Source organism: Lissotriton helveticus, chromosome 11 (genome assembly GCF_964261635.1).
Source record: "Lissotriton helveticus chromosome 11, aLisHel1.1, whole genome shotgun sequence".
NCBI lineage: Eukaryota > Metazoa > Chordata > Amphibia > Caudata > Salamandridae > Lissotriton > Lissotriton helveticus.
In genome coordinates this window covers 1,004,336,641-1,004,362,535 of record NC_136072.1, presented here as the reverse complement: position 1 = coordinate 1,004,362,535, position 25,895 = coordinate 1,004,336,641, and the positions used below count along the sequence as shown (strand labels likewise).

At 47.8% G+C, this 25,895-nt stretch overlaps 1 protein-coding gene across 10 annotated transcripts in view; it reads left to right on the top strand.

Annotated features, from left to right (window-relative positions):
- Positions 1-25,895, top strand: part of ACACB (acetyl-CoA carboxylase beta) — a 2,338,068-nt gene that overhangs the window by 1,465,663 nt on the left and 846,510 nt on the right. For all 10 annotated transcript variants that reach the window (XM_078667379.1, XM_078667377.1, XM_078667383.1 and 7 more), the window contains one exon: positions 7,319-7,441. In XM_078667379.1, the coding sequence (XP_078523505.1) occupies positions 7,319-7,441 (123 nt within the window). The remainder of the gene's footprint in view (positions 1-7,318; positions 7,442-25,895) is intronic.

Genomic DNA, 25,895 nt, shown 5'->3' with positions numbered 1-25,895 from the left:
CATTCTTGTAAAGCTCTTCGTAGAAGGATTTGAATGTATCAAGGATTTTAGTTTGGTTTGTGTGGGTAGTGTTTGTGGCGTCTTTTATTGATGAAATGGTAGACAGCTTTTGCTTATGTTTGAGATACGAAGCCAGCATTTTACCTGCTTTATTTCCTTCGCAAAGCTTTAGGGCTTTGAAGCGGTTAATCCAAACGCCCGCTCTTTTACTAGTTATGGCATTGTACTCATACTTCTTTTTAGTGAGAAGGTCGAGGGAATTGAGGTCTTGAGGGTTGGCCTTGTGCCGGTCTTCTAGGATTGTGATATCTCGTTCCAATTGTTCCAGGTCTTTGTTTAATTTTTTATTGGTTTTAGCTCTAATATTTATGATGACTCCACGGATTGTGGCCTTAAGGGCGTCCCATAGAGTGTTAGGCTTGGTATCAGCGGTATCGTTTAGGATTAAGTATTCCTCGATGGCATCCGCTATCTTAAGTTTGTCCTCTATGTTGGTAAGGATTTCGTCGTTAAAACGCCACCTTCTAGGCGGGCGAATCGAGCGGGAGCCTGCAAGTTTGGTGTGAATACATGCATGATCAGACACCAGTTTGGGGGCAATACCAGTTTCTTCAATCAGGTGTGCGAATGAGGTGGATAATAGGATGAAATCAATACGTGAATAGGAGTTATGTGGGGCAGAGTAGAAGGTGTAGTCTCTCCCATCGGGGTTCTGTAGTCGCCAAGAATCTTTGAGACAGTAGCGCTCACAGAGACGGAGAAGGGCCCCATGTGATCGTGAGGGGTGGAATGAGCACTTGGATTGTCGGTCTAGTAAGGGGTCTAGGGGTAGGTTAAAGTCGCCCCCCACTATTAGTAGCTCATCTTGGGAGATATGTTCAATGGACCGAGAGACTGAATCCCAGAATGTGGGATCGTCGGAATTAGGGCCATATATATTCACTACATGTATGGGATCGTCCTCTCTGCGTAGATGAGTCACTAGTAATCTACCATCTGTATCGTGAGTGTGTGATAGCAGTGTCAGATTGGCATTCTTAGACAACAGTGTGATTACACCACCTTTCTTTTTTAACGCAGGAGAGGACAGGACGTGGGATGACCAGTGTATGTTAAGGAATCGCAAGTCCTCCTCAGAAAGTTTTGTTTCCTGTAGAAGAACGATATCTCCTTTCGCTTTTGCTAGATAGTCGAACACTTTCCGCCTTTTCACCGGATGGTTAAGTCCTTTGACATTTAGTGAAATCACTTTAAGATCGTCTTTAATTGAGTTGGAGTTAGCCATCGATGAAATGTGTCATCGCTCGTTGGGAAGCTGGCGGGGTGTTGCGACGAGTTCGGGTGCCGTAATCTGACAAAATCGGATAAATTTCAGTACAACCTTTTTTGACAATATGCATAAATACAAGTGTTGTGATGCGTACCTGCAGCCTGGGTTGTGGAAACAATAAGGGATAAAGTGGATTTGATGTGGCGAGTTGTGTGTGGCAACTCTGTGAAACATAAGTATTAGCATAAAAAAACAGAGTGTGATACAAAATGAGAGGGAACCTACTGAGACTCTGCCAAGTGTTTGCTCCTACATCCTCTCTCTTTTCCCCTCTCTCTAAATGATCCCTCCCTCTCCCCCCTCCCTCCCTCCCCCCCAAATACGTACGTAGGGAGTACGACGACAGTACCATGCTACGCAAAACAGGAGTAACAATAACAATAATGAGTGCATATTATCAATCCCAGATGAATGTAGACGGTTAGTATAACCAACAGTATAAACAACAGGAAAGTGGCCTAAAGGAGATTGTTAGCAAAATACTAATACGATTAACAGGCCATAACAAGTTTGACCTAATATGGACTAAATAGGTAAAGGGCAGTGTAGAGATTATGAGAGTATCTAATAGACGCGACCATGGTATACTCGTTGGGATGCGCTACTCCCATCATGTGTTAAGTATGTGGAATGTCAAGATCCAGAGTGGAGGCGCTACTTTGAGATGAGCAAAATGTACAAGAGTACCCATTGGTCTAAATGCATAACTTGCGTGAGTCATAAGCATTCACAAATCGTAACTAGTCACATGCTATATGAAGTCATTATGCTGGCCATAGGTTGCCACGCTTACAAACTCACGGTACTGTAGCTTCGATGAGCCTGGCATGCAGAGTTTAGGAGCCCGTGTCACGAGTCGAGTAAAGTTCTATGGAGGAGGATTCCGTCGAGGCAACCTATGCCGGTCCACTGGATGATTGAAGAGTGACATGGATCTAACTGGCTCCATCTTGTTGAGTCGGGCACGTGGTCTTCCTTTTGTTGGAGAAGCCGGTCGATTGGTCCATTTCTTGCGTTGGACATTCTTCGAGAAGATGCGCCAGGACTTTCGGGTCGGTGAAGAATCTCGGGTGGCCATTTATCATAATTCTGAACTTGGTTGGTCCTGCGAAAGAGAAGGGGATGTTCTTGGATCTAAGTTTAGGGCGGAGGTCCAGGAAGCCCTTACGTACATCCACTGTGTCTTTGGAGAAGTCCTGCGTGAAGATGATCCTGTGTCCTTCCCATTTAATGGAGTGATTTTTCCTCGCATATTGGAGAATCAGATCAGCGTGCTGATATCTGAGCGGCTTGCATATCATTGGCCTGGGGCCTTTAGCATTCCTGCTCATGAAGGTAGGGATCCTATGCGCCCTGTCGAGTTCGAGGCCATGTGGGAACTCAGTCTTGGTAATCATGGGATCCATGATTCTAGGAAGGCCACGCAAGAATCAGCATCATTTTCCGCGTTTTCTGGTATTCCGAAAATTCTAACGTTCCCCCGTCTGTTGCGGTCCTCTAACTCCGCATTATGGCGTCTGAGGGCGTCGGTGGTGTCTTCCAGGCGTTGGATCCTGGATGTTGACTGTCGCGATAGATCCTCCACATCGCTAATCCGTTGTTCTGCGGCTCCCAGGCCCGAGGTTAAAGCGCTCATGTCGGCCCTAATTGCAGTCATTTCAAGTTGCATTGAGTCCGTGTTGGCTTTGGTTGATTTGGAGATATCCGTAAGGTCTGACAGTTTCTTCAAGATCATCTCCATCGTAGCCGCCATGTCCGCTTTGCTTTTAATGGGCGAGTCGGAAATCAGAGGTTCTGGTTTCACCTTCTTTGGGTTGTTTCTGTCTTCTCTGTTAGCCATTGTGTTAGGGAAGTTTGGCACTATTAACCCCGCTGATTTTGTGTAGAAAGAGCTTGAATCAAGAGGGTCCAGATGTCGAGTGCGATAAAGCAGTGGTCAGCGTCCAGTGCGTGGGCAAGAGTTGGTGGACAGGAACCTAAAGCCACACGGATACGAAGGTGGTACGTGACAGTCACCAGAAGCACAGGAACGTGGGCAGATTATCACGTTCGTTAGCGCTGGTTTTGTGTTGGTTAGTGACCTCAACAGACAAGGAAAGAGCTAATGGGACTCACTTGTAGGGGACCGGCTCCACGTGGCAATAATAGTAGCACCCCAGCACCCATTCCTCATGTTGGCATTGGTGAGAGCAATTGCTGGTCTGAGGGCATATGCTGGACGAAGTTTCTGCCTCTTGACTTGATTTTCGCCGACTTGTTAGGGATACCAGGGCCAATGAGGTGCTCTCCCTACTCACCCTGTACTTAGTCGTGTAGGATTGTGGTTGGTAGAGAATCCTCTATTGGTGGTAAACAGCGGGGCAGTGTCCCAGTCGAAACTTGGCTAAGCGCTGGTTAGATCGCTTTATATAATGTCAGGAGAGGTGGTTGGTTACTTTCCCTTCGTTTGCCTGCTCTCTAGTCGCTCGGTGAAGGCGCTCGCGTAACTGGAGGAGCCGCCATTTTAGGGTCAGGCAGGACGTGCTGAACAAACTAATGATGCGGGCGGTTAGGTGGTAATCCTCACCTTAAAAGAGGAGATCTGTGTGGCGTTGGAGCGGCTCATGTTCCCTCGGATACTTCGGTCCTGCTCTGCGGTAGTAGGGCGCGAAGACACTACGTTCCGTCAGGCGAAGCCGTCCTGACACCGAGGCGCCATTTTAACTCATACCGCTGTCGGCGCGTGGAGGAGTGAAAAAACCAGCTTAAGTCCACAAGTAAGTGTCGGCCAGCCCCGTTCAGGGATCCGGAGGGTGCCACATGCCTTTAGGCAGCGAAGTCCGCGATCAGCAGTTGCAGTGAGTCTCGAAAACGGTGGGAAAGGGATCGAGATCGCTCTCCTGTAGAGCGGAGCTCCAGGTTAGGCGGCCATTCCCACTGCCGTCCAAGCCACGCCCCCTTTCACACTTTAATTTATTTCCTGAAGCCAATAACATTGTCAGAACTGGTAAACTTCCGTTGGGTTCCTCAGGAGCAGTACCCTCAAGAAGCCCACCTTCCAGCTGCCTTGACTCGAGCTTTACTGCACTGAGTGGGTACTGCGGGGAGGGAAACCTGGAACGAGACGCTGTCCTTGATTAACTTTCCTTTCATTCTTTGTAAACTCGGACTATATTTAACATGGGTTAAGCAATGACAACATACCTGTAAAAGAAAAACAGGTTATGCTTAGAAGAGTTGTTGTGTACGTCTTCTCAGGCTTCACTGGCAATTTCTGTTCCCATAATTCTCAAGGATACAATGTTATGGCTAAACAACCAGGTTTCAAAACGAAGCACACATTCACATAAAGAGTCACTTGACTTTTAGACACAAAGTTTCCGAAATGATGTGCTTTAACCACTGTTAAATATCACAGTAGTATTTCCAACAACCTTTTTGCACTACACAACACGTCACATATGCTAATGAGGCAGATTAATATTCAAACGCCCAAGGGCGCTATGTATCAGAGTTCATATATGCAAATGTCCAGGAAGCGCTTCAGCGTGATTTGACACAATGCCAAAGTCATCAGGTATGCAAATGCCCCCAAGAGCGCTTCAGCGCGATGTGCCCCAAATGCCAGAGTCATCAATATGTAAATGTCCAAAGAGCGCTTCAGAGCGATGTGCCAAGTTGCCAAGATCAATTTGGAAAGTTTTCAGTCTAAAAGTTAAACATACCTAAAACTCACCCGTTGCTGAATTCCAAGCCGACTATCACAATTACTGAGGTAACATCCTCAGCTACTTATCTGGGTATCAGTCTGAGTGCACAGGTTGAAAACATTTTTAAACAGAATTATGAGCCCTTGCTGCAGTCAGTCATTTCTAAAACTGCGTTTTTTGTAATAGGCTCCGGATAAGTATCATTGGTCGCTGCAATGTTATAAAACTGAATGTTTTGCCTACATTTTTGTATTTATTTCTGGCGATTCCACTTAGCATTTTTTTTAAATGCTTAGAAGGGGCCATGAGCAGCTTTATCTGGGACTTTAGCTGGGTTGGTGTGCTTTACGTTCATCAAAATGTACGTACAAGCAGCAAGGGCTGCAGTTACGTGATTTCAAGTTCGTTTTTTGGTCTGGGTTTGTTGGCCGATTGTGTAACACGCTTGCAGAACCAGACTTTTTGGCCTTGGTTTATCGATTGGCATTAGGGTCTGAATGTAGGCTTTTTTCTGTAGAATATTAGACCCCAACTATTATAAGCATGTAAGATTTAAGTTTATTAGGGATATTATACGCATTTGGCGGTAAATATGTGCTAAATATTCTTTTCAGTTAATACACAACAATATGCCTTTATGGGGATAATCCTCATTTCCAGGTGAATGTCATGATCCAATATGCAGGGTTTGGCTAAGATTAGGGGTGGAAACTGTTGGGCAGCTTTGATGTGAATGGATTTGTTTGTTTTGCTGGGCTCCAGACTTCCTTTGAACTCCTTCATCTCTTTTTTTAAAATGTCTGCGGTTAAGGGACTATTTTCTATCTGGGTGTAAGGTTCCAGTCGCTTTAGAAATCTACGTCAGTGTCATACATTCATAAGGCAAGCAGGAAATCCCTAATTAATGCAATTTATCAAGGGTTTTGTGAGCACAGGATTGATGATGGGCCACTCCTAGCTACTAAGTAGAGCAACATGCACTCCTGTGAGCTTTTACTATCAGAAATGTATAGTGCTTTGGAGATGGTGGATGTCTCTGTGCACTCTATTAATCTAAAACTACAGCATTTCAAGACCATCTACATGCTATATTATACACCAGAGAAATTTATGAAGTGGGGTGGGAATCCTGGCGCTGATAAAACTAGCTTCCCTAAGTGCGGCTGCTCAGCAGGTGATATTCTCCACATGTTTATTACCTGCCCTGCTCTCCTGAAATTTCAGGAAGGCATGACTCAATTAATAACAGCATGTCTTGGTTCTAAAACACAGTTCACCCCTACGGAGATAATGATGGGATATAGAATGGAGTATGATTCTGGGATAAGATGGCTGGTGTCTATAATCATTGTCTCTGCTAGGCTCTGTATTGCTAGATCTTGGGGGTCCCCAATCCCGCTGTGGGCCATTGACTGGCGGGCAGATTCGGCAAATACACAAGTCTGAACAGGCTTTTGCAAAAGCACATCTGCTCACTTAAGAAGCTTGGTTTATGTTTTGTTTCTCCTTTTACACTTTCTCTGTATGTGCAATCTTGTTCCATCCCAGTTGGGACTTTTTGTGTACCCATGTGTTTGCAACAGGGTTATTTCACAACTATTTTGTTTTTATGGATGTCATATCCTCTTTGAATATTTCTGACTTAATAAAATAAAAGTATATGTTTAAAAATAAACTAGAGCAGTGAAGTGTTTTTCCCCTACCTCCATTAGTTGAATCTCTCCAATTCCTTGAATGGTGTAGTCATTTTGGAGGCTAGAGAAATGTTAACTACAAGAACGCCACTTCAAAAAATCTCTCGGTATACTAAAGGTTTTCTGTATAGAAAATGGTATTGAGTGTTTTTCACAGTTTTTTTGAAGCCGTTAACCTGGATAATGCTAGTCAAATCGTAGATATTTAATGTGTCATTTTGAGAAATCCAGATGTGTTGAACTTGCTTAAAACATGTATGATGATGTGTAAAGTAAATATATGTTAAACCCTGATAAGGATCGTTGAGGTTGCTTAGCTCAACTGTGTTGTCACATATTTACTTTTATTATAAATGCCAGTTAATTAGGAATTTCTTTATTTCCCTATACATAACTAAGACAACTGTCTTGTCCAACTAGTGTTTTTAAAGTTGTGCAAATTAGTAGGTTGTTTAACAGATTTTATTTTTGATATTGTATTGTTTGTTACAGAGTGATACTTGAAAATAGTGAGTAGAATATTGTGCCAATACATACATTTTATTTGTATGATCCTCCTAAATGTAATTGCTTTTTCCCCAAGTGTGTCATTGTTTTTCTTGCAGGCTCTCTATAAGTTGTGGGGTTCTAGAGAAGTGTATCCAAAAGATGTTCTTACATACACAGAGCTGGTGTTGGACACAGAGGGTCAACTTGTACAAATGAACAGGCTTCCTGGAGGAAATGAGGTAGGATTATGATTATAGTTGTCAACTGCTGCATCAAAAAAACCGCAAAGTTTGAGGTAAGGTCAGAAATCATGCAGTTCCTATAGATGAGGGAATTAATAAAACGCAAGGTGTTATTTGAGTTTTCTCTTTGTAACCTTTTCTTGTAGTTCTTTTGCAGTTGGTGAATATAAAGCTGTATCTTTTGTGTTTCATTTGTTCCTGAGATCCCCGGGCCAACAATACAATTTGAGAACCAATTTATTCTCTGTGGGTTAATTCCCCAGGGACAGCAATGTAGCACATACATTGCTTAAAAGGCAATAGGGCTTAGAGACACATTACATTAGGACACAATGAATAGCACTCTAGCTATTGCAGGAGAAATAGGATTTATGTTAACATCTAAGTGAGAGAAACAGTTACATTCTGATTAAAACGTCTAACCACAGATTCCTGCCCTTATGAATATTCCCCCAGGTGGTCATACTGGATCAAGAAAGCTCAAAAGCAATGTCCCTGTGCTACAGTAAGTGGTGTTGTGCAAATTCACACTGATGTTGTTCTGCTCCGGAAGTGATGAGAGGGGCCAAATAGAAGCAACACCCAGGTGCTCTTATGTTTGTTCCTTTCTTTCCACGACTTCATAAGTTGATCCGGAGCTTACTACTCTCGTCTTTGAGAAGTTTATTCTCCAATAATGTTATTTTGTAGTGTCCATGGGACAACATGTCATCTCCCAAAATGAAAAGGTTTAAACCTTGTATTGACTGTCACAAACTATTGTCTTTGACAGATTCCTGAGTTCAGTGCCAAAGGTTGGGCGGCAGTTCTCTGACTTGCAGGGCGGCGGCAGCGGAGAATGCACTTCCCCTGGCTCTACGCAGCATTGAAGACCTGTCTGCATTTAAGAAAAATCTCAAAACACATCTTTTCATCTGCTAGCTGCCTGCTCCCCTTAAGGCATCGTGCCGGGACACTCATGAGTAGTCATGTGCGGTACAAGTACAATTAACATAACATAGCATAACATTCCCACGAGGTGTGTCTGTGGAGCCTGGGGTTGGTGCACAAATTCAGGACCTGCGACAACTGTGCCCAGATGAACTTGAAGGCCATATAGGACAGCGAGACAAAACTCTACATTGCCAAGCATCAGAAGGCTCGGTGCTATGACCATTCAGAGTCTAAATGAAGGTCCTGTTCCCATGGCAGGCCCTTGTTGTTGAAGTCTTAAGCAAATTATTAGGCACTGAAATGGGAATCAGAACCTTCTTACCATTCCCAAACTTGGAGAGCGGAGGGGCAGGAGCGGCTGCTGCCAATCCAAGGTGGGGGGGATAATAAAAATATGAGCTTTCCTTTCCTGCCAGCCACTGCATTTTCTGTTCTAGCGCCACTCCTCTGCTTGTGTCCCGGCAGTACAATTCCCATGGGCACAGGCTCCCAGCCCCCACCCATCCCAGCGATTCTCCCAGCATGCGAGAAGCGTTGGGATTGGGTGGAGCGGGCCAGTTTTGCACTCCAGCAGGGTGTGGGAGCCTGTGCCCCTGAGCACTAGGACATCTCCAAAGAACAGCCTGGAGATATCCAAGTGCGCATGTCGGTTTGGCCAGTAGTGCGTATGTTGGTTTGGCTGGCCAAACCGACATGGGCACTTTTACTTCCTACCACTCCTCCTCCCCCTGCTGTGTGATGATGTGGCCTGGCCCCCCCCACCCTGTGGGTGGCGGACAGGAAATAAAAATAAAATGACAATAACATAGTTTTATTGTCATTTTACTTTTCTTCTAACTGCTATGTTTCAGCAGTGGGACGATGCTGCTTTGCCATAGCTGAGGAGCCGCCCCTGCGAAAAGGGTTCATCATACCTCTTGATCTTGCTCCTAAACACCTGAGGAGCTGATTCAGAGTTTAGTCCCAATGCAACTAGAGTTTCTGGATCCGTTGGAGATGTCTCAACTTATTGAGGCCTTTAGAGAGGCCATGCTGAATATTTATGGCACCCTTCCTGGCTCTCTCTGGTGCGCTTTCAAGACTCCATGATCTGTGGAGGCCTCCAGTTGGGATCCCGTTGGCAGGTTCACCCTTGGCACTGTCTGTGTCTCTTGAACCTGCAACTAGTTCCGCACCAGTCTTGGTGCCAACTTCCATTCTAGTACCACTCTCTGTGTCAGATTCTTTCTCATTGACGCCACTGGCTTCAGAAGAGGAGTCGATACATATAGTGGGCTCTGACTCCAAGCCGACTTCGAAATTGACCTAAACCAAGGCTGCGTCCCTTACCAAATAGTAGAGTTCATACCTTGCTTCAGTTCTTTGGATCAGATTCTGATAATAACGAAGATGAAGGGAACAGATTCCCCACTCAGTATGATGAGGACAATTCATATGCGTAACTACAGAATGCTGGTCATCTAGACACTTTCCCCAGACACGTTGCTTGTTTCTTCTCCTCGTCCTGCCACTAAGGAGAGTACCTCTTTTGCAATGGTCATGAGGTGTACTGCAGAGGTCCTTGACCTACAGCTACTACAATGGAGGTGAAAGCCAACATCTTCACATAGGTACTTCGGCCTGGCCAAGCACCTACCAAACCTTTATTACCATTTAACAGCCACCATCTTGAGCACTTGGGCAAAGCCATGTTCTGGTCACCCAGTTATTAGACAGCTAGCTCATCACCATAGACCAGCACTGAACGATTCTGATTTATTTATACAAAACTCTATGCCTGAGAGCTTAATGATCCAGGTGTCCACCAGCAGAGCAACCCTACCTCATTTCCCATGATGACTCCTGACCATGAGCCTAAGCATGCATTTGTCTTGTGCGTGTTTTATCCAGGTAACCTTGCATTATGGTCACTTAATGCCAGCTGCCTTCTGGACTGCTACAGTCATGCCTTATGGGATGCAGTTGGTAAAATCCTGCTGGTAGTTTGAGGACCTATGGGCGTCTTTAGCCAAAACCATACAGAATGCCAAGATGCCGCAAAATTTGTGATACTGTCTGGCCTCGACACAACAGCTGGGGTTGCACAGTGGATAGAATTGTGGTGCTCTGGTGCTACTCCTAGATAACTTCTGAAGGCTTTACTGGGTATGTCCAGTAATTTCAGTGGACGTGCCATTTGATGGCTGTAAATATTTTGGTGAAAAAACAGTCTCAGCCTTGGAATGATTTAAGGAATGTAATACCACCGCACATTCCCTAAGGCAGTTTACCTTTACTAGATGATCCGTGCTGTGTCACTATTACACCTGGGGTTTTCAATACTCGTACGCCAGATCTTAATACAGGCACAGCAATCTGCTCAGCCATTTCGTGGTCGAGGCTATGGTTACCCAGAGACTCGGGGTCAATGTGCATCTCTGTCCCCAGCCCCTGTTGCAACCACAAAACCACGTCACACCCACCCTGTAGGATGCAGGATTAGACATTTCCTCTAAGGATGGCAAGGCATACTTCAGACGCATAGGTCATCCATCTGTTAAGCGCGGCTGTGCCGTTCAATTCTTGCCTATTTCGCAACACTTGTCTCCCATCCCACACATCAATGCAACTGACAGAGAAACACTTTACCATTTTGTGGCGGGTAGCGCAGGCTCTTTTGGCCAAAGGAGCTATAAAGAGGGTTCGGGCCTTGGAGGTAGGAACTGGAGGTTACTCCAGTTACTTCCTTGTAATGAAGAATGACAGAGGCATGTGTCTTATTTTAGATCTCTGTTCTCTCAATAGCTGCCTGCCTAAGTACAGATTTAAGATGCTCACACTGTTCCCGGTCTTGTCTGTCTTGGACCCCCCCTGACTGGATGGTAGCATTGGTCCTGCAGGACTTGTATTTCCATATGCCCATCTTTCAGGCCCCCAGGCGTTACAGGAGCATGGCCGGCGTTACAGGAGCTTGTCCAATTTGTGTTGCTCCCCTCTGGCCTTACCAGTGCCCTTCTAGTGTTCACAAAAGTGATGGCGCTAGTCGCAGCGCATGTTCAGAGGTCAGGTGTACCTGTTTTCCTGCACCTTGTTGACTGGCTTTTAATGGCGGGCTCACCCCAGGCAGACATAGACCACCTCCAGACTTCTGAGAACCTCCCAACATTGTTTGGGGTTCTTTACCAAAATGGCAAAGTAAGACTTTACTCTTTCGCCGCTGCTTCTTTTAATCAGAGCTGTCCTAAATACAATGCAGTTTCACGCCTTTCACTAGGAGCAGAGAGCCTAAGACATTTGGGCTATGATCTTGATGTTTCATCCCCAGTCCTGGATTTGAATGAGGATGGCTTTGAGGATTCTGGGACTTATGGCCTTATACAGGTACTCACAGACAACGCCACTGCCATGTGGTACAGCAACAAGCAGGGTAGAGTGGAATCTTGGGGTTCAGTGCCAGGAGACTCTGCTCCTCTTGAAATGGCTGAATCACCAGGGAACTTCTTTGGTTGTAGACCACCGAACTTATCATAAATGGTTGCTACTCAAGGAGGTGGCGCAGGGAGTTTTCCCATCAATGGGTAAACCCTGGCTCGACCATATTGCCCCTGCTAAGAAGTCCCCAGTCTGCACTTTTGCATGCTAGAGTTCGCAAGAAAGCTCTCGCCCACAGACTCATTCCACCTACAGTAGCAGTCTGGACCTCTTTATATTTTTGCTCCTTTTCTCCTCTTGGCTCCTAGTTCTAAAGATCAAGACCACTCAAGTCATCTGGTGACTCCGGATTGGCCCAGGAGGATGTGGTATCCAGAACACCTGGGCATGAGCATCTGTCCTCTAGTCAGGCTTCCTCTTAGGGAGGATCTACAATTGCAGCAACAGGGCAGGGTCCGGAACCCGAGCCTCTAAGCATTCTGCACACCCATGTGTGGAGATTAAGCGGTGACAGCTGGTCTCCTTTTCTCTTCCCCTTAAAGTTGTTGAAGGGATTCTGGGAGCCGGGCGTACTTCTGAAAAAATGAGTGCACACCAAGCACTGGGTCCAGGTTTTGGGTTGGAACGGAAACCTTCAGAATGACCTGCTATAAGATAAGCTGCCTACAGTGCTACTATTTGTTTTGATGTTGGCCCAGCACGGACTTCCGCTGGGTAGTGTTAAAGGCTATTTGTCGACTCTTTCATCTTATTTGAGGTTAACGGATCAGCCTTTTCAATTAATCACCTGTTGTTCTCACATTTCTAATTTGCATCCGAGTACCTCACTGGTATCTATTCACAAGGTGAGGAATCTGTGTTTAGAAGTATCCCTCAGTATAACAAGTTACTTGCCTTCGATAACACTCTTTCTGATGGCTACTCCACCAACACTCCCACCTCTCTGTTCTGTGGAATAAGCACTTTTTCCCTTAAAGGGTCCCAGCTTAGAGATCTGCACACTGATGACATCAGTTTGCCAATGACCTGTGCGTCTGAGGGCACAACAAGCCAATGTCGGCGGGGAGAATCATGACACCGCCCACCTGCAAGCAACAGTTCTGTTTTTTTTTTTTTTGTTTTTTTTATAAGACTTTATTTAAATTATGCCAATAGTACAGTGTAATGTTTAACGAATCAAAGATTACCGTTTCTCATTCAATATCACATCTACGAAGTTACACAGCTGTTTAGCCGACAACCCTCCTGTCCGGCAGCAAATTTGAATAATGTACATAAGGCATGCCAGGAGTATTTTTGGATCAAGCAGTGTCTCACTTTTATAGAAATTCAAACAAAACTTCAGACTCATACAGAGTAAATAGTCATTGTAAATCACTTCATTGCATCTCTATTGTCACTTGCCGGTACAGGTGCCCCAGTACTTATCCCCACCCCATCTAACCTCGTGGCCGAGTGGTCCCTATATCACAAGGTCTCTACTTTTCTCCTGCCACCTTCCCACCTCCCAATGTTCATTCATCCAGTTCCCCTTCATCTCCTGAACTGTCTTCTACTTCCTCAGGAAGAGGTTCGCATATGTCCCCTCTATATCTATTCCATGCTTTCCAGATCTCGTTCCATTTGCGAGGGTTGGCTCTCATTTTGTATACCGCCCGCTCAGTCAACATGAGTTTGTCCATCGTTCTGCACCACAGCGCTAGCGTAGGTATTTCAGGCACTCCCCACCGCTGCGCGATGTCTCGCTTGGCTACCATGATTCCAATAGTTACCCACTGCCGCTTTCGATGCGTCAAGTCGGTTCCCCCCACACATTCAGCAGACGCACACGCGGGTCTGGCGTCAAGGAGGTCTCGAGGGTCTGGGAGATGGTGCGCATGATCTGCTGCCAGTACGTCAAAATGATTGGGCATTCCCAAAGTGTGTGCAGTAGTGTCCCCTCTTCCCCACACCCCCTAAGACAATACGGGTGTTCTGCCCTGTGCATTTTATGTAGAGTGGTTCTGGTGTAATATACCCTATGCAGTATTTTAAATTGTATCAGCCTGAATCGAGCCAAAACACCCGTGGCGACGCCAGTGCGGCGTTCCAATCTGTCTCATCCATGGCCCCTAACTCAGTTTCCTACTTCTCCCTCAGCTTGAGCAGAGGGTCCGGGAGATTATTCAGTAATTTACGATAGGTGTGTGAGGTGGCGCCTGTCTGCATAAAGTCTGTGAGCAGTCTGTCCTCCAGAGGCGATGAGTCCGGGACAGTCGACCCTGGCTCAATTACTGCCATTAATGCATGTTTTATTTGTAAGTATCTGTATGATTCATTGGGGCCTAATGCGTACTGCTGCTGCAATTGTGAGAAAGGGATCATACCAGTAGCGGTCCACAGATCTCCCACTGTCAAGATTCCAATGGTGTCCCATTGAGTAAAGCCCTTGCATGATCGAAGACTGCCTAGGCGTTTGGTGTCCCATAATGGGGTAAGCTTAGTTATGACCCCTCTCCATTTAAGTCGCGTCAGTGCCCTGTGCCACAGTGACACGGTGTGTTTGGTTGGGCCGATCAGCTTCGCCGTTTGGCCAGGATTGTAGAGTGGGGCCAGCATACTGTGTGTTCCTAATTGCGCTCTATCCGCTAAATATGCTGGGTCAGCATGTGGAGCGTGGATCCACTGATTAATTACTTTGAGCTGTGATGCCCAGTAGTAAAGCTGCATGTTTGGCAAAGCTATCCCTCCGTCGTACCACCCACGATTGAGTTTGGTATGTGCTATTCAGGGTGGGCGTTCTCCCCACAACAAGTCCGTCATCACCGCCGTTACTTTTCGGAAATAGGAAGGCGGTATTAGGACCGGAGTGTTCTCCAGTACATACAGAAGGCGCGGTAGTGCCATCATTTTGAATAACGCGGCACGTCCCAGCAGTGTGAGAGGCAGGGCTTTCCAATGTCTCACATCCGCCTTCAGGCGGGCGAGTGGGGGCAGCAGGTTCCGTTCATAAAACACATCTGCATCACAAGTAACGTGTATACCCAGATATTTAAATGAGGTGTCGGCTACCATCAACGGACAGCTATCAGGAAGAATTGGTGCCGGGTCTTTCAGGACATAAATGACTGATTTTGTCCAGTTGATTGTGTATCCGGAGGTCAGACCATGAGCGTCACATATTGCCAACAACTTCGGAATACCAGCCACCGGGTCTGATAGGTATACTAACATGTCGTCAGCGTACAGGGAGACTCTATCCTCCCATCCATCGCCCCATTTCAGACCTTTTAATAATGGGGTAGTCCGAAGGGCAGAAGCCAGTGGTTCTAGTACTAGTGCGAACAATAGGGGGGATAGCGGGCACCCCTGGCGCGTCCCCCTAGCCAGGGGATCGCGCGGGAGATGTGGCCATTGGCCGCTACATGTGCTACAGGGTTCGCGTACAACAATTTAATCCAGGAAATAAACTTGGGGCCAAAGCCCATACGGGGCAATACTGCGAACATGTACTGCCACTCCACCATGTCAAACGCCATCCTGGCATCCAATGACAGTATGGCCGCTGGTTCCGACAGCCGGGGGGCTCGCGCCAGTGCTCCGTGCACCCGCCGGAGGTTTAGTGTTGTGCTTCTATGTGGCATGAAGCCTGACTGATCCGGGTGGATCAAGTGTGTTAAGTACGGGATCAGTCTGTTCGCTATCAGTTTCGCCAGAATCTTCGCCTCGGCATTAAGCAGGGAGATCGGGCGGTATGACGTACAGTCTATGGGCGGTTTACCTGGTTTTGGGATGGCCACTATGGTTGCCACCCGTTGATCCAGGGGTAGGGTCCCCACCTCCCGACACTCCGTAAACATGGCCAGCAGAGGAGAGCTCAGGGTGTCTGTCATAGCCTGGAACCACTCAATCGGGATCCCATTAGGGCCCAGCGCCTTGCCCGTGCGCAATGCGCTAATCGCCGCTCGAATCTCTTCCTCCGTCAGGTCTGCCTCCAGGTCAGTCACCGCCTCCGGTGGTAGAGTCTCGACCCGTGCATCCTGAAGCGCCGACATTGCCGCTTCAGCCGTAACTACGTCTCTTGGGGTGTAGACATCTTGGAAGTAGTCAGCTAAGATTTCTATAATCTCAGAGGGACGTGAGTGAAGTGCCCCTTCTGAGTCCTTCAATTGCAAAATGTGTCTATTGCCCTCTTTTTTTTTATCTAGCCATGCTAGCAGTTTACTGGCTTTGTCCCCTATATCATATACACTATGCGCGGACGCCTCAATATTGTTTAGTGTTTGTCGCCTGAGGAGATCGTCGTGCAGCTGCTGGCAAAGGTGGAGTGAGTGAAGTGTGTCTTCTGACGGGTGTGCCATATGGGCCGCATTTGCTTGTTCTAGCTGCAATTCCAGATTCAACAGCTCCTGTTTTTTGTGTGCGCTTGTGTCCCGCTATTGTCGCGATCGCCTGCCCCCTAAACACTGTTTTGTACGCTTCCCAGAGGGTCGTCGGGGAGGACACCGAGTCTGAATTCTCCGAAAAGTAGTATCTAGTCGCTCTTTTTAGATCTTTACGGATGTGAGGTACCTTAAGATACCCCGGGTAAATTGGGTAGATTCTCTTGCGGGTTATCGCCGAGCACGATAGTTTCATTGTCAAAGGGGAGTGATCCGAGACACCTCGGGGTCCTGTCTTTACATCATTAATCGTGAGTCGGCTGTCCCCCAGTGTAAGGAAATAGTCAAGACGGGACAGGCAGTTGTGAGTGGCTGAATAATAAGAGTATTGCTGATCCTCGGGGTGCAGACACCGCCATATATCTACCAGTCCCTGTGCTTCTAGGAACTCACCGAATCGGGACGGGACGGATATAGGCGCCCGAGTCGGGAACCTATCTCGCGTAGCATCAGCTACCGCATTAAAGTCTCCTCCCACCACTAGATCTCCGTCAGGGAGCTCTAACAGGAACCGTCCTAGGTCCGGAAGTGCAGTTGCATGCAGCGCTGGTGGGATATAGACAGACACCACGTTAAGGGATGTTCCCTCCCACTGTCCACATGCTGCTGCAAAGCGGCCATGAGCGTCAGTCTTAGCAGTCTGTAAAATGAATCGGGATGTCTTCCTCATTAAAATGCCCGTTCCCCTGGAGCCTGACGTGAAGTCTGAGTGTGCTATCATGCGGCACCCTCGTCTATCCAGCGCCTTGCTGGCAGCACCCACTAGATGAGTTTCCTGAAGGAGGACCAAGTCGTGATGCACCCTTCTGATACTCTGGAGCACCAACCCTCTCTTTACCTTGTCTCCCAGACCTCTGACATTCCATGACATTAATTGCAACGGTGGCACTGGCCCTGAGTCAGGACTGTCTACTACGGCATCGGACTTTGACATGTGTGCCAGTGTGTGCCTGCAAATACATACATAGGTCCGACAGGGTGTAATGTCAGTGTATCTGTGCTGCACCCACCCCCACGGACGCACTCACTCGTATGCAGTGATGGGCCCTCCACCCCCTGGTTATCGCCGGCCCGGCCGGTGTGTAATCTCCGGCTTACTGTGACTATTGCTGCCTTTCGTGCATTCTGTAGAGTCAAACATTTCAAACAGTTAAACATTTCCATTCCCCCTACTCCCTGAACCCCCCCCCCTCCCTGCTCCCCTGCTACACGGACTCAGAACTGCCCGCCACCCCAATTTAGCAGAGTGCCTGACCCCACCCATAAAGAAACACAGATGTACTTGCTCGTTGGGGGTGAAGAGTACTCCGGAGTCAGCGACCCCTCATACCCTCTGCAGAGGTCCTCAGCCCAGTGTCCATGACAGCTAGAGCGGCAGTCACATTAGCAATAAACAAAGAGTGTCTTGTACCTGCCGGGCTACTAATCTTGTACCTCCAAAGTCCCAGCATCATCGTCCCTCATTGGCGAGCGTCTCTCGTCTTCCGGTCCTTCCGTACGGACGTCTTCTTGATCTCCTACATCCTGGCCCCTTTTTGTCCGTCCCCCGCGGCGGGGTTGAGAGGCAGGCCGCCAGCCGTCCAGCCAGTCCCGGGCCACCTCCGGATTATCAAAAAACCACGTTCTGTTTTCCGCCACCACACGTAGTTTAGCCGGGAACAACATGGAATATTGGATCTCTCTCCTCCTGAGCTCCCGTTTTACGTCCAGAAACGTCTTTCTTTTCCGGGCCACCTCCGCCGTGTAGTCCGGGAAGAAGGCCAGCGTGGAGTTCTGAATCTTCACAGGGGGGGACACCCGCGCCGCCTGTAGAATGGCATCTCTATCACGGAAATTAAACAGTCTTGCCAGGATAGGCCTTGGAGGCGCCCCGGGCTTTGGCTGGCCGCCCGGCACTCTGTGCGCTCTTTCAACCGAGAAGAACGCCGACAGTCCTTTGGGTTGGAGTTGTGTCTTGATTACTTCTTCCACGAAGAGATCAGTAGCTCTAGTTCCTTCCGATTCAGGAACTCCAAGAATTCGTATATTATTCCTTCTAGAGCGCCCTTCCTGGTCATTAAGCTTTTCCCTTAGCGTTTTATTTTCTGCCGTCATTTTCTCCATCGCCGTCTGAAGTTCCGAGACATCCTCTACCAGCGATTTCGTAACCAGTTCCAGCGAACCCACCTTTTCAGCCATTTTGTGGAGATCCGCTCTAATAAGGGTTATTTCGGTAGAGATTGAGCCTACCGTGGTTTGGACTTGCGTAAGTGCTCGCATCACGTCATCAAGTGTCGCTTTTTTAGTCCCCGCGCCATCCACCGTTTTTCCGGAGGCATGCCTCCCTTCTGCTGGAGGGGACGCAGTTTTATCACATGTGTAGCGTTCGATGCGTGTTTGCGTCGCGCCGCCTTTGGAACCCTTTCCCGCCATGACGTCCAGTAATGGTCTGCTAGATGGTTATACGGTCAGCCTGCCGGAAGGACAGACTATGGAGGGGGGCGGGGGGGCGGACCAGTCGCGGTTGTATTCCAGCCTGTCGTACAGCTGTAGTGCGTAAGTCAGGCCACCAGTTCAAAGCAGATGAGGGTCTGTATCCGGAACTCCATGCAGCTGAAGCCTCCTGCTTCGTTCGGTGATCCGTCTCCTCCAGTCGCACCCCTCCTGCGCTCCCCGTCTCTCAGGGTCACAGCTGCGGTAATGCGTGGAGCCCCCCGGGCTGTATCAAGCAGCGTCCAGTTGCAATCGGGGACACTCACGTCCTTGGCCGCCTCTAGTGGTTCAGGAGCGTGCCAATGCTGCGTGGTAAGGCGTGACACCAATATTCCCCAGGCATGGGGTCGGTCAACAATGGTCGGCGTCTCAGGTGTCCCCTCGTGCACCACTGCCCCCCCGGTCCGTTCCACGGTGTTGCCTCCAGTCGCCACTCAGGCGCGGTGTCCCTCCAATTCTGGTGTGGGAGGGGGGGGGGGAAGGAAGAGTTCTCCAGTCCGCTCGCAGCCCCCGCCGGTCAGTCCCACTCCGCCGATATGTAGATGCGGCGTCTCACCTCTGCAACGCAGTCAGCTTCAGGGCGGCGTTGCGGCCACGGTCACCTCCACTTCACTCCAGACGCGCTGTGTCCGTCGGATCTTGATATTGACACAATCAGGGGAGATGTTACGTGTCAGCTGGACTCTCCCGACGCCGTTCCCGGATCCACGGTCACTTCCGGTCCACCTCTGCCGGCCAGGTCTCACTTCCGGTCGGCGCGTCTAGTCACTGTGCTCCCTGGCTACCGGCCCGTGCTCGGGTCTCGCAGACAGTCGGCCATATCTCCGTCGCCCGGCGTCCAATTTTCATCCGGATACTCGCCGCTTGCGCCGCCCGGTCCCGGGCCTACGGTTCCTCCGTCTGAGGTCTGGTATAGCCACGGATTGTGGTACCCGATTATCTGAGAGGCCGCTTCGTCTGCCGGAGCTAGTCTTCTAGGCTGCCGCCATGCTTGGCTGCTAGCCACGCCCCCAACAGTTCTGTTTTTGAGTTTTCCAGATCCTGGGAATATTCACTAGTTGAGGAATCTACAGTTAGATGGAATATCCACCAGAAAGCGAGTTAACAGAGGTAATTACCTTTTTTTTACGATGCACAGTGAAAATGATCAGATGCTAGCATCTTCAGGGGCTGAGATTCACTTCAAGATAATGATTATTATTATTGTTATTGTTGTTTTTTTTACAGAAATCTCTTTATTGGGTTTATAAAAAAGGATAAATACTGTAGATGGAAGAGAAGAATAAATAAAGTTCTGGAATGATGCAGCAAAAGGCTATGAGTAACTACAGCTAGAGAGTGTGTGTGGCGGTGCTAACTTGGCCTACAGTGCTTCCACTGCAAACGGTATAAACAATTTTAACGGTAATTGCAAAGTAAAGAAAAAGAGAAGGGATTGAGAGAAGAAGTGGGGGGAAAAAGGAGAAGTACCCCTATTTAGCCATTGTAGCCCTTGGGCGTGAAGAACGGTTGATGTGTGTCCATTGTGGCATTTGAGTAAAGGGGGTTGGGAGAGGTCTCCCGGGAGCAGAAGGGGGGAGGATGGCCCCTGATGCAGAACCAGGTCTTTAGCCAGAGGGATGCAAATGATTTAGAAGCGGAGAGAGCTTTGAGACCCCTTCAGCGACTCAGAGGATGATGATGGGAGCTCACCATGGATTGCTCTGTGGAGAGCGATGGAGGGCGATCCTAATAGTGGAAAAGAGGTTGAGCCTGGGGCCTTTAAGGTTGGAGCTGTGAAATTCCAAGCTCTTCATTTAATCTATTAGTGGTTGCTATACTTTCGTAAATTACTCGTCTGAGTGAGTGCATGAGTAATCTTTTCCATGGTGGGCATCTTCACATTTTATTTTACCAGTGTATCTCGGATGGCGGTTTGTTCTGTTTCCATGTGAATGCTATGAGTTGCCTGGCTCCCCCATCATGTGAAAGATGAATGCCTAGGAGGGTGGTAAGATGGTGAAAATGGATGGGGTATCCTAGAGTGTTTCTAATGTTCCCTAGGATAAAATGTCCTTCCAATATGTCTGAACGAGTGCGCATTCCCACTAAATATGTAAAGAGGTTCCCTCGGCCTGGCTGCATCTCCAGCAAAGCACTGAGGTGATTATTGTTATTTTTAATGGGGTTTTTGTAAAGTACAAACCCACTCTATAATCTTTTGGTGCTAATGAAATTAGGATGACATATTACAGAACAGGCACACCACAAGAGACAAGGCTTCAATGAGAAAATCCAGGTTTTCAGTTGTTTCCTGAACTTCAGGTAGTCAACAGTGGCGCAATGAGGGTAGGGAAGATTGTACCTAGTCTAATTCCAAAGCAAATAAAAAGCTCTGTGGAACCATCTCTTGTATTTAGCAGTAGGTACAGCGTGCCAAAGGTGCACTTCTGCATTCAGGGCACAACAGGGCAAATATATATTTATGTGCCCAATATGTTTTTTGGGGGGTTAACCAAATTCTTTCCAATACTATTGTACAGCAAACCAACACTGGAACTTTATACAAATAAGACATAAAATAAAAAGCATTAGGTTTTAAATAATTTCTCTTACAAATTGTTCTAGGTGGAATGAGTTATGCTCCTATTTGCTCAAATTGAGTAAAACCCTGGCTGCAGATTTTGCCTCAATTATACTCGTTTATACGCCTTTTACATGTTAGGTGGTAAGAGTTTGAAATAACCTTGGCCCTATGGAGCAGCATTGTTTTTGAACTCTTGCCATCTTGTGGCCTCTTCGTCGAGACCGAGATGGCAGATAGCTGAGTACATTTTGCTAAGTTATATTAGTCTTTCTTTTAAACGTTCTGTAACTCTGGGTTAACTTATCTGGGGGTACCGCTCTCTCCGGATCGGCGCTTGCTGTCGTGGAAAAAGAAAGAACTGACGTCAGCGCGGGTGGCGTGTCTAAGTACCTCCGACGACGTCATCTCGGTGACGACGACACCAACGACGTATGAGGAGCCGCACGACGATGCTTACATACGCGCAGGGGTGCTGCTGATGAAACTTTCCGGATCCAGTCTGACGCCTGGTGGTAATTCTACGGTAAGGAATCTATCACTAACTAATGTTTCTTACAGATATATCGTTACCGAAGGTAAGTAACTTGTTCAATTAGTGGGCATTAACCACAACTGCTAAGTAACATTCATTAAAAAATCCCTTAGCCCCCAAAAAATCTATTTAAACAACCCCCCCAGGCAAAAAATAATTGGATTTTTTTAGATGGCAAGAACCTCCGTGTCAAGTTCAAGATGGCTACCGAATATGTAGTAGACATACAGTTGAGGAAGAGACAAAGGCAGATTAGTCCTGGCCCCTTGATATGCCTCTGTGAAAAAAATTGTTGTCCAGAGATTTTCATTTTTGATTTGTATTTTTGTATCATTTCAGAAGTAATTTACCTTGGCTACACATTGTTAATCCGGGTCAAATTCTTCTGAAGGATATTTTTAAAAATGGCAGATGTTTTGCAGTGTAATATATATTTCAGGAACCATGAGACCTATATACTTCATTTTGGTGTCAAAACATAGGTTTTGGGGGTCAGGTAGTCCTATATACACATAAATTAACTCCTCAGAGCAACCCTTCTTCCATTTTCCAAAATGAAGGCTCTATAATGATGTGTTTTAGCCTGAAACTGATGGGTGAAGAGGATCAAATATTTTATCAATGTAACAAGTGCTACAAGTCGTATACAGTGGAAAAAACTCTAGAAAAAAATTTACTGAATCACAACAAGAATCCAAGTCTTCTGATAAAACTACGACAACCAAGCCCAATGCCTATCCACTTAGAAGATTGATGGCTACTCCTGGCCCATCTCCAACAACTGATCAGAAAGCAGAGGGTCTTCAATGTGCTATCTGTGGTTTAGCCCGAACAAGGGCCAAAGGGATTGACGAAAGAACAAAAAATCAGAGTATGTGAGTTTCAAAGGGCAAACCTGTTTTATCTGCAGCTAGTTTCTTCCAAGATGAAGTTTTTAGCCGAGTAGCTGATCTAAACAGTGAGGCGAATGTATTTACAGTGGATTGGTATGCCCACCGGAACTACATGCATACATTCGAAAATATGAATGTACAATGAGCTCCCAGCAGCAACATAACCGCCAGCCTTCAGTTAAGTTTGCACTCCTTGAAAAAGCAAATGAAGTTTTGTTTAAAATGTTTTTATTGATTTCACAAAAAGACAAATGAGCCAGTATTCTCCACAATCATCGGGTGACAACCCGGCATAGTAGTATTGTGCTGGTGGCCAAGAGAACAATAAACTTAAATACAAAACCCCCCTCCCCTCCCTCCCTTCCCCCCCCTCCCCTCTCATCCTCCGCAAAGATAAGGTAACTCGCGCCATAGGGAAAGGAAAGTCCAGTAAAGAGGCCCAGTACAACTAAGGATCAAGAATGGGCGCCAGTGGAGGATCAGCCAAGCGTAACAGTCTGAGGTATTTGGGACATGTGAGCTCTGTAAATTCAGATGTCAACACGCTAGCAGAGGGGCCCAAAGCTCGTGAAAGGAATCCTCGGGGTTGGTTAGGGAGAGAGCAATCTTTTCCATCCCTAAGATAAACCACAATTTGTGTAACCAATCTAACCGGGTAGGCAGCACCGTGAAGCCCCAGTGTGTCAGGACGTTCTGTACTGTGCAGCCCCTAGCGTCAGGGCCATTTGTTTGCCTCTCCTAGAATGTAGCGGGAAGGTGATGGCATTGGGGAGACCAAGAAGAACATAGGCCGGGAATCTCGGGAGCTGTGTCTCGAAATGGGAGTCGACCTCATCTAGTATTTGTGACCAGTGTGTTCCCAGGGAAGGACAATCCCAAAGCAAGTGGGTGAGAGTTCCCGGCGCGCCGCAGCCACGCCAGCACAGCGGACTACACGAGGGATTGCGCCTATGGAACCTCACAGGCGTCAAATACCAGTACGTAGCCAGTTTCGTGGCCGTTTCTATGGATGCCACATTACGGGCCGTGCGGCGGGCCCGATGGTGAATATCTTTACATTCTTTCAGGGAAAGTTCCCTCCACAACTCACCCTCCCACCGCAGTTGCCCCGCAGTTTTCGCAGTGTCCGGGGGGGGCTCTCACGAACTTGTACATGTCCGATGTCAAGCGCACATCACTGTCTCGAAATAAGCCACCTCTCAAACGGTGTTAGCAACCGCTCCGCCCCCTCCCGTACCCCCTTCTGTAGTACCCAGTGTCAATTCTGATGATAATGAAATAGCTCCGTTTCAGGAAGCCCAAAGTCAGCACGGAGCTCCCCAAACGGACGTAGGCCAGAGAGATCAAAGAAGTGCCCAATAGAACAGGTAGCTTCTGTCGTCCAATGTTGATACTCCTTATAGTCAAATCCGGGCGTAAAGTCCGGGTTCTTCACAAAAGGCGTGATGGGTGACTGTAATGTGGTAAGTTCTCTCCCAGTCGCAGTCTTGTCCCAAGCCACCATAATGGGCAGGGTCACCTCAGATAGGTACAAATTGCGATGGCAACTCTGACGGGGCAGAAAGGGCAGCCCCCAAGAGTGCGAGTCGCGAGAGTCCTATCCATAAATAACCAATGTTTCTCGGACTCTGATCGAGACCATTCCACCAATGCCCGTAGCTCGGCCGCTCGCCAATACGCTCAAAAATCTGGGATCCCTGAACTGCCCTCCAACGGATCTCGGTAGGTGAGATCGCGGCGCATCCACGCTGTTTGGTCCTGCCAGATACATCGCACCATGTCCCTTTGCAGGGTTCGTAGAAGCCCAGAGGTGGGCATCAACGGGAGTGTGTGAAACAGGTAGAGTATTTGGGGTAACAGTACCATCTTCACCGCCGCTATGTGTCCTAGCTATGAGAGGAAGTAAGTCCTCCATTTACGGAGTAATGCTCGCACTTGTTGCAATAGTCGTGAGTAATTCAATTGTCTGGTAAGAAAAACAGTAGGGGCCACCTGGAGGCCTAGATATGAGATGGCTTCCTGGACCCATTGGATCTGATAGTCCCTCTGGAAAAGCACCAGTGTCTCAGGCTCTAGGGACAGGCTAAGCGCTTGTGACTTATGCACATTGATCTGGAAGCCCGATGCTAAGGCGAATTGAGCCAACTCGCCCAGAAAAGCCGGCAAGGAATCACGAGGGCGTTCCAGGGTCGCCACCACGTCGTCGGCATAAAGACAAAGCTTGTGCTCAGACCCTCCAAAGAACACCCCCCAGATCGATGGGTCATCCCGAATGCGTTGGGCTAGGGGCTCCATGAACAGGGCAAAAAGCAGCTGCGACAGCGGACACCCCTGCCTAGTCCCCCTTCTTATTGGGAAAGCCGCTGACGCCGCCCAATTCACCCGTACTGTGGCAGTGGGATTTGCCCAACACTGGAAGACCCAGGCTATGAAATGCTCAGGGAGGCCAAAATGAAGCAGCGTTGCTCGGAGATACGGCCAGTGGACCCTATCAAACACCTTCTCAGCGTCGACAGAGAGGATCATGCGTTCCACCGGAAATCGTTCGGAACGGTCCATAAGATGGAGGAAGCGTTTAGTATTATCCGAGCACTGACGTCCGGGTATGAAACCGGATTGATCCGCATCTACCAGGCCGGGGAGAAATTTGGAGAGCCGTATCGCCAAGATATTGGTAAATATCTCTAAGTCCACGTTAATAGGGCGGTATGAGCTGCAGAAACGGTGATCTTTCCCAGGCTTTGGTATTACAGTTATTAAAGCTTCCAACATAGAGGAAGGTACGTGGGAAGACTCCGTTGATCCTACAGAATTAAAAACGCGCGCAAGAATAGGTGCCAGTTTCCCGCAAAATTTCCTATGAAAAAACCTGAAGAAAACACATCGGGACCCGGAGATTTGTTATGCCTAAGAAGAGCAATTGCAAAGATAACCTCCTCAAACTCTAACGGGGGCCTCCAGTTCCGCCGCATGTGATGACAGCAATGTGGAGGTGGCCGCTTTCTGAAGATACAGAGACGGTGCAGTATCAGGCAGTGCCTGAGCCGAATATAATGATGCAAACAAATTGCAGTCCTGCCCCCCAGAGTCCCGTATTAATGTCCCCTTTTGCGCTTGTCACTGTGCTTGGAGGCAATTGGCGAGTAAGCGCCCGCAGCGATCGCCCCAACTTAGAAAGAATGCTTAAGGCGTAAAGCTGCATACTCGGTCAATATCTAACCCA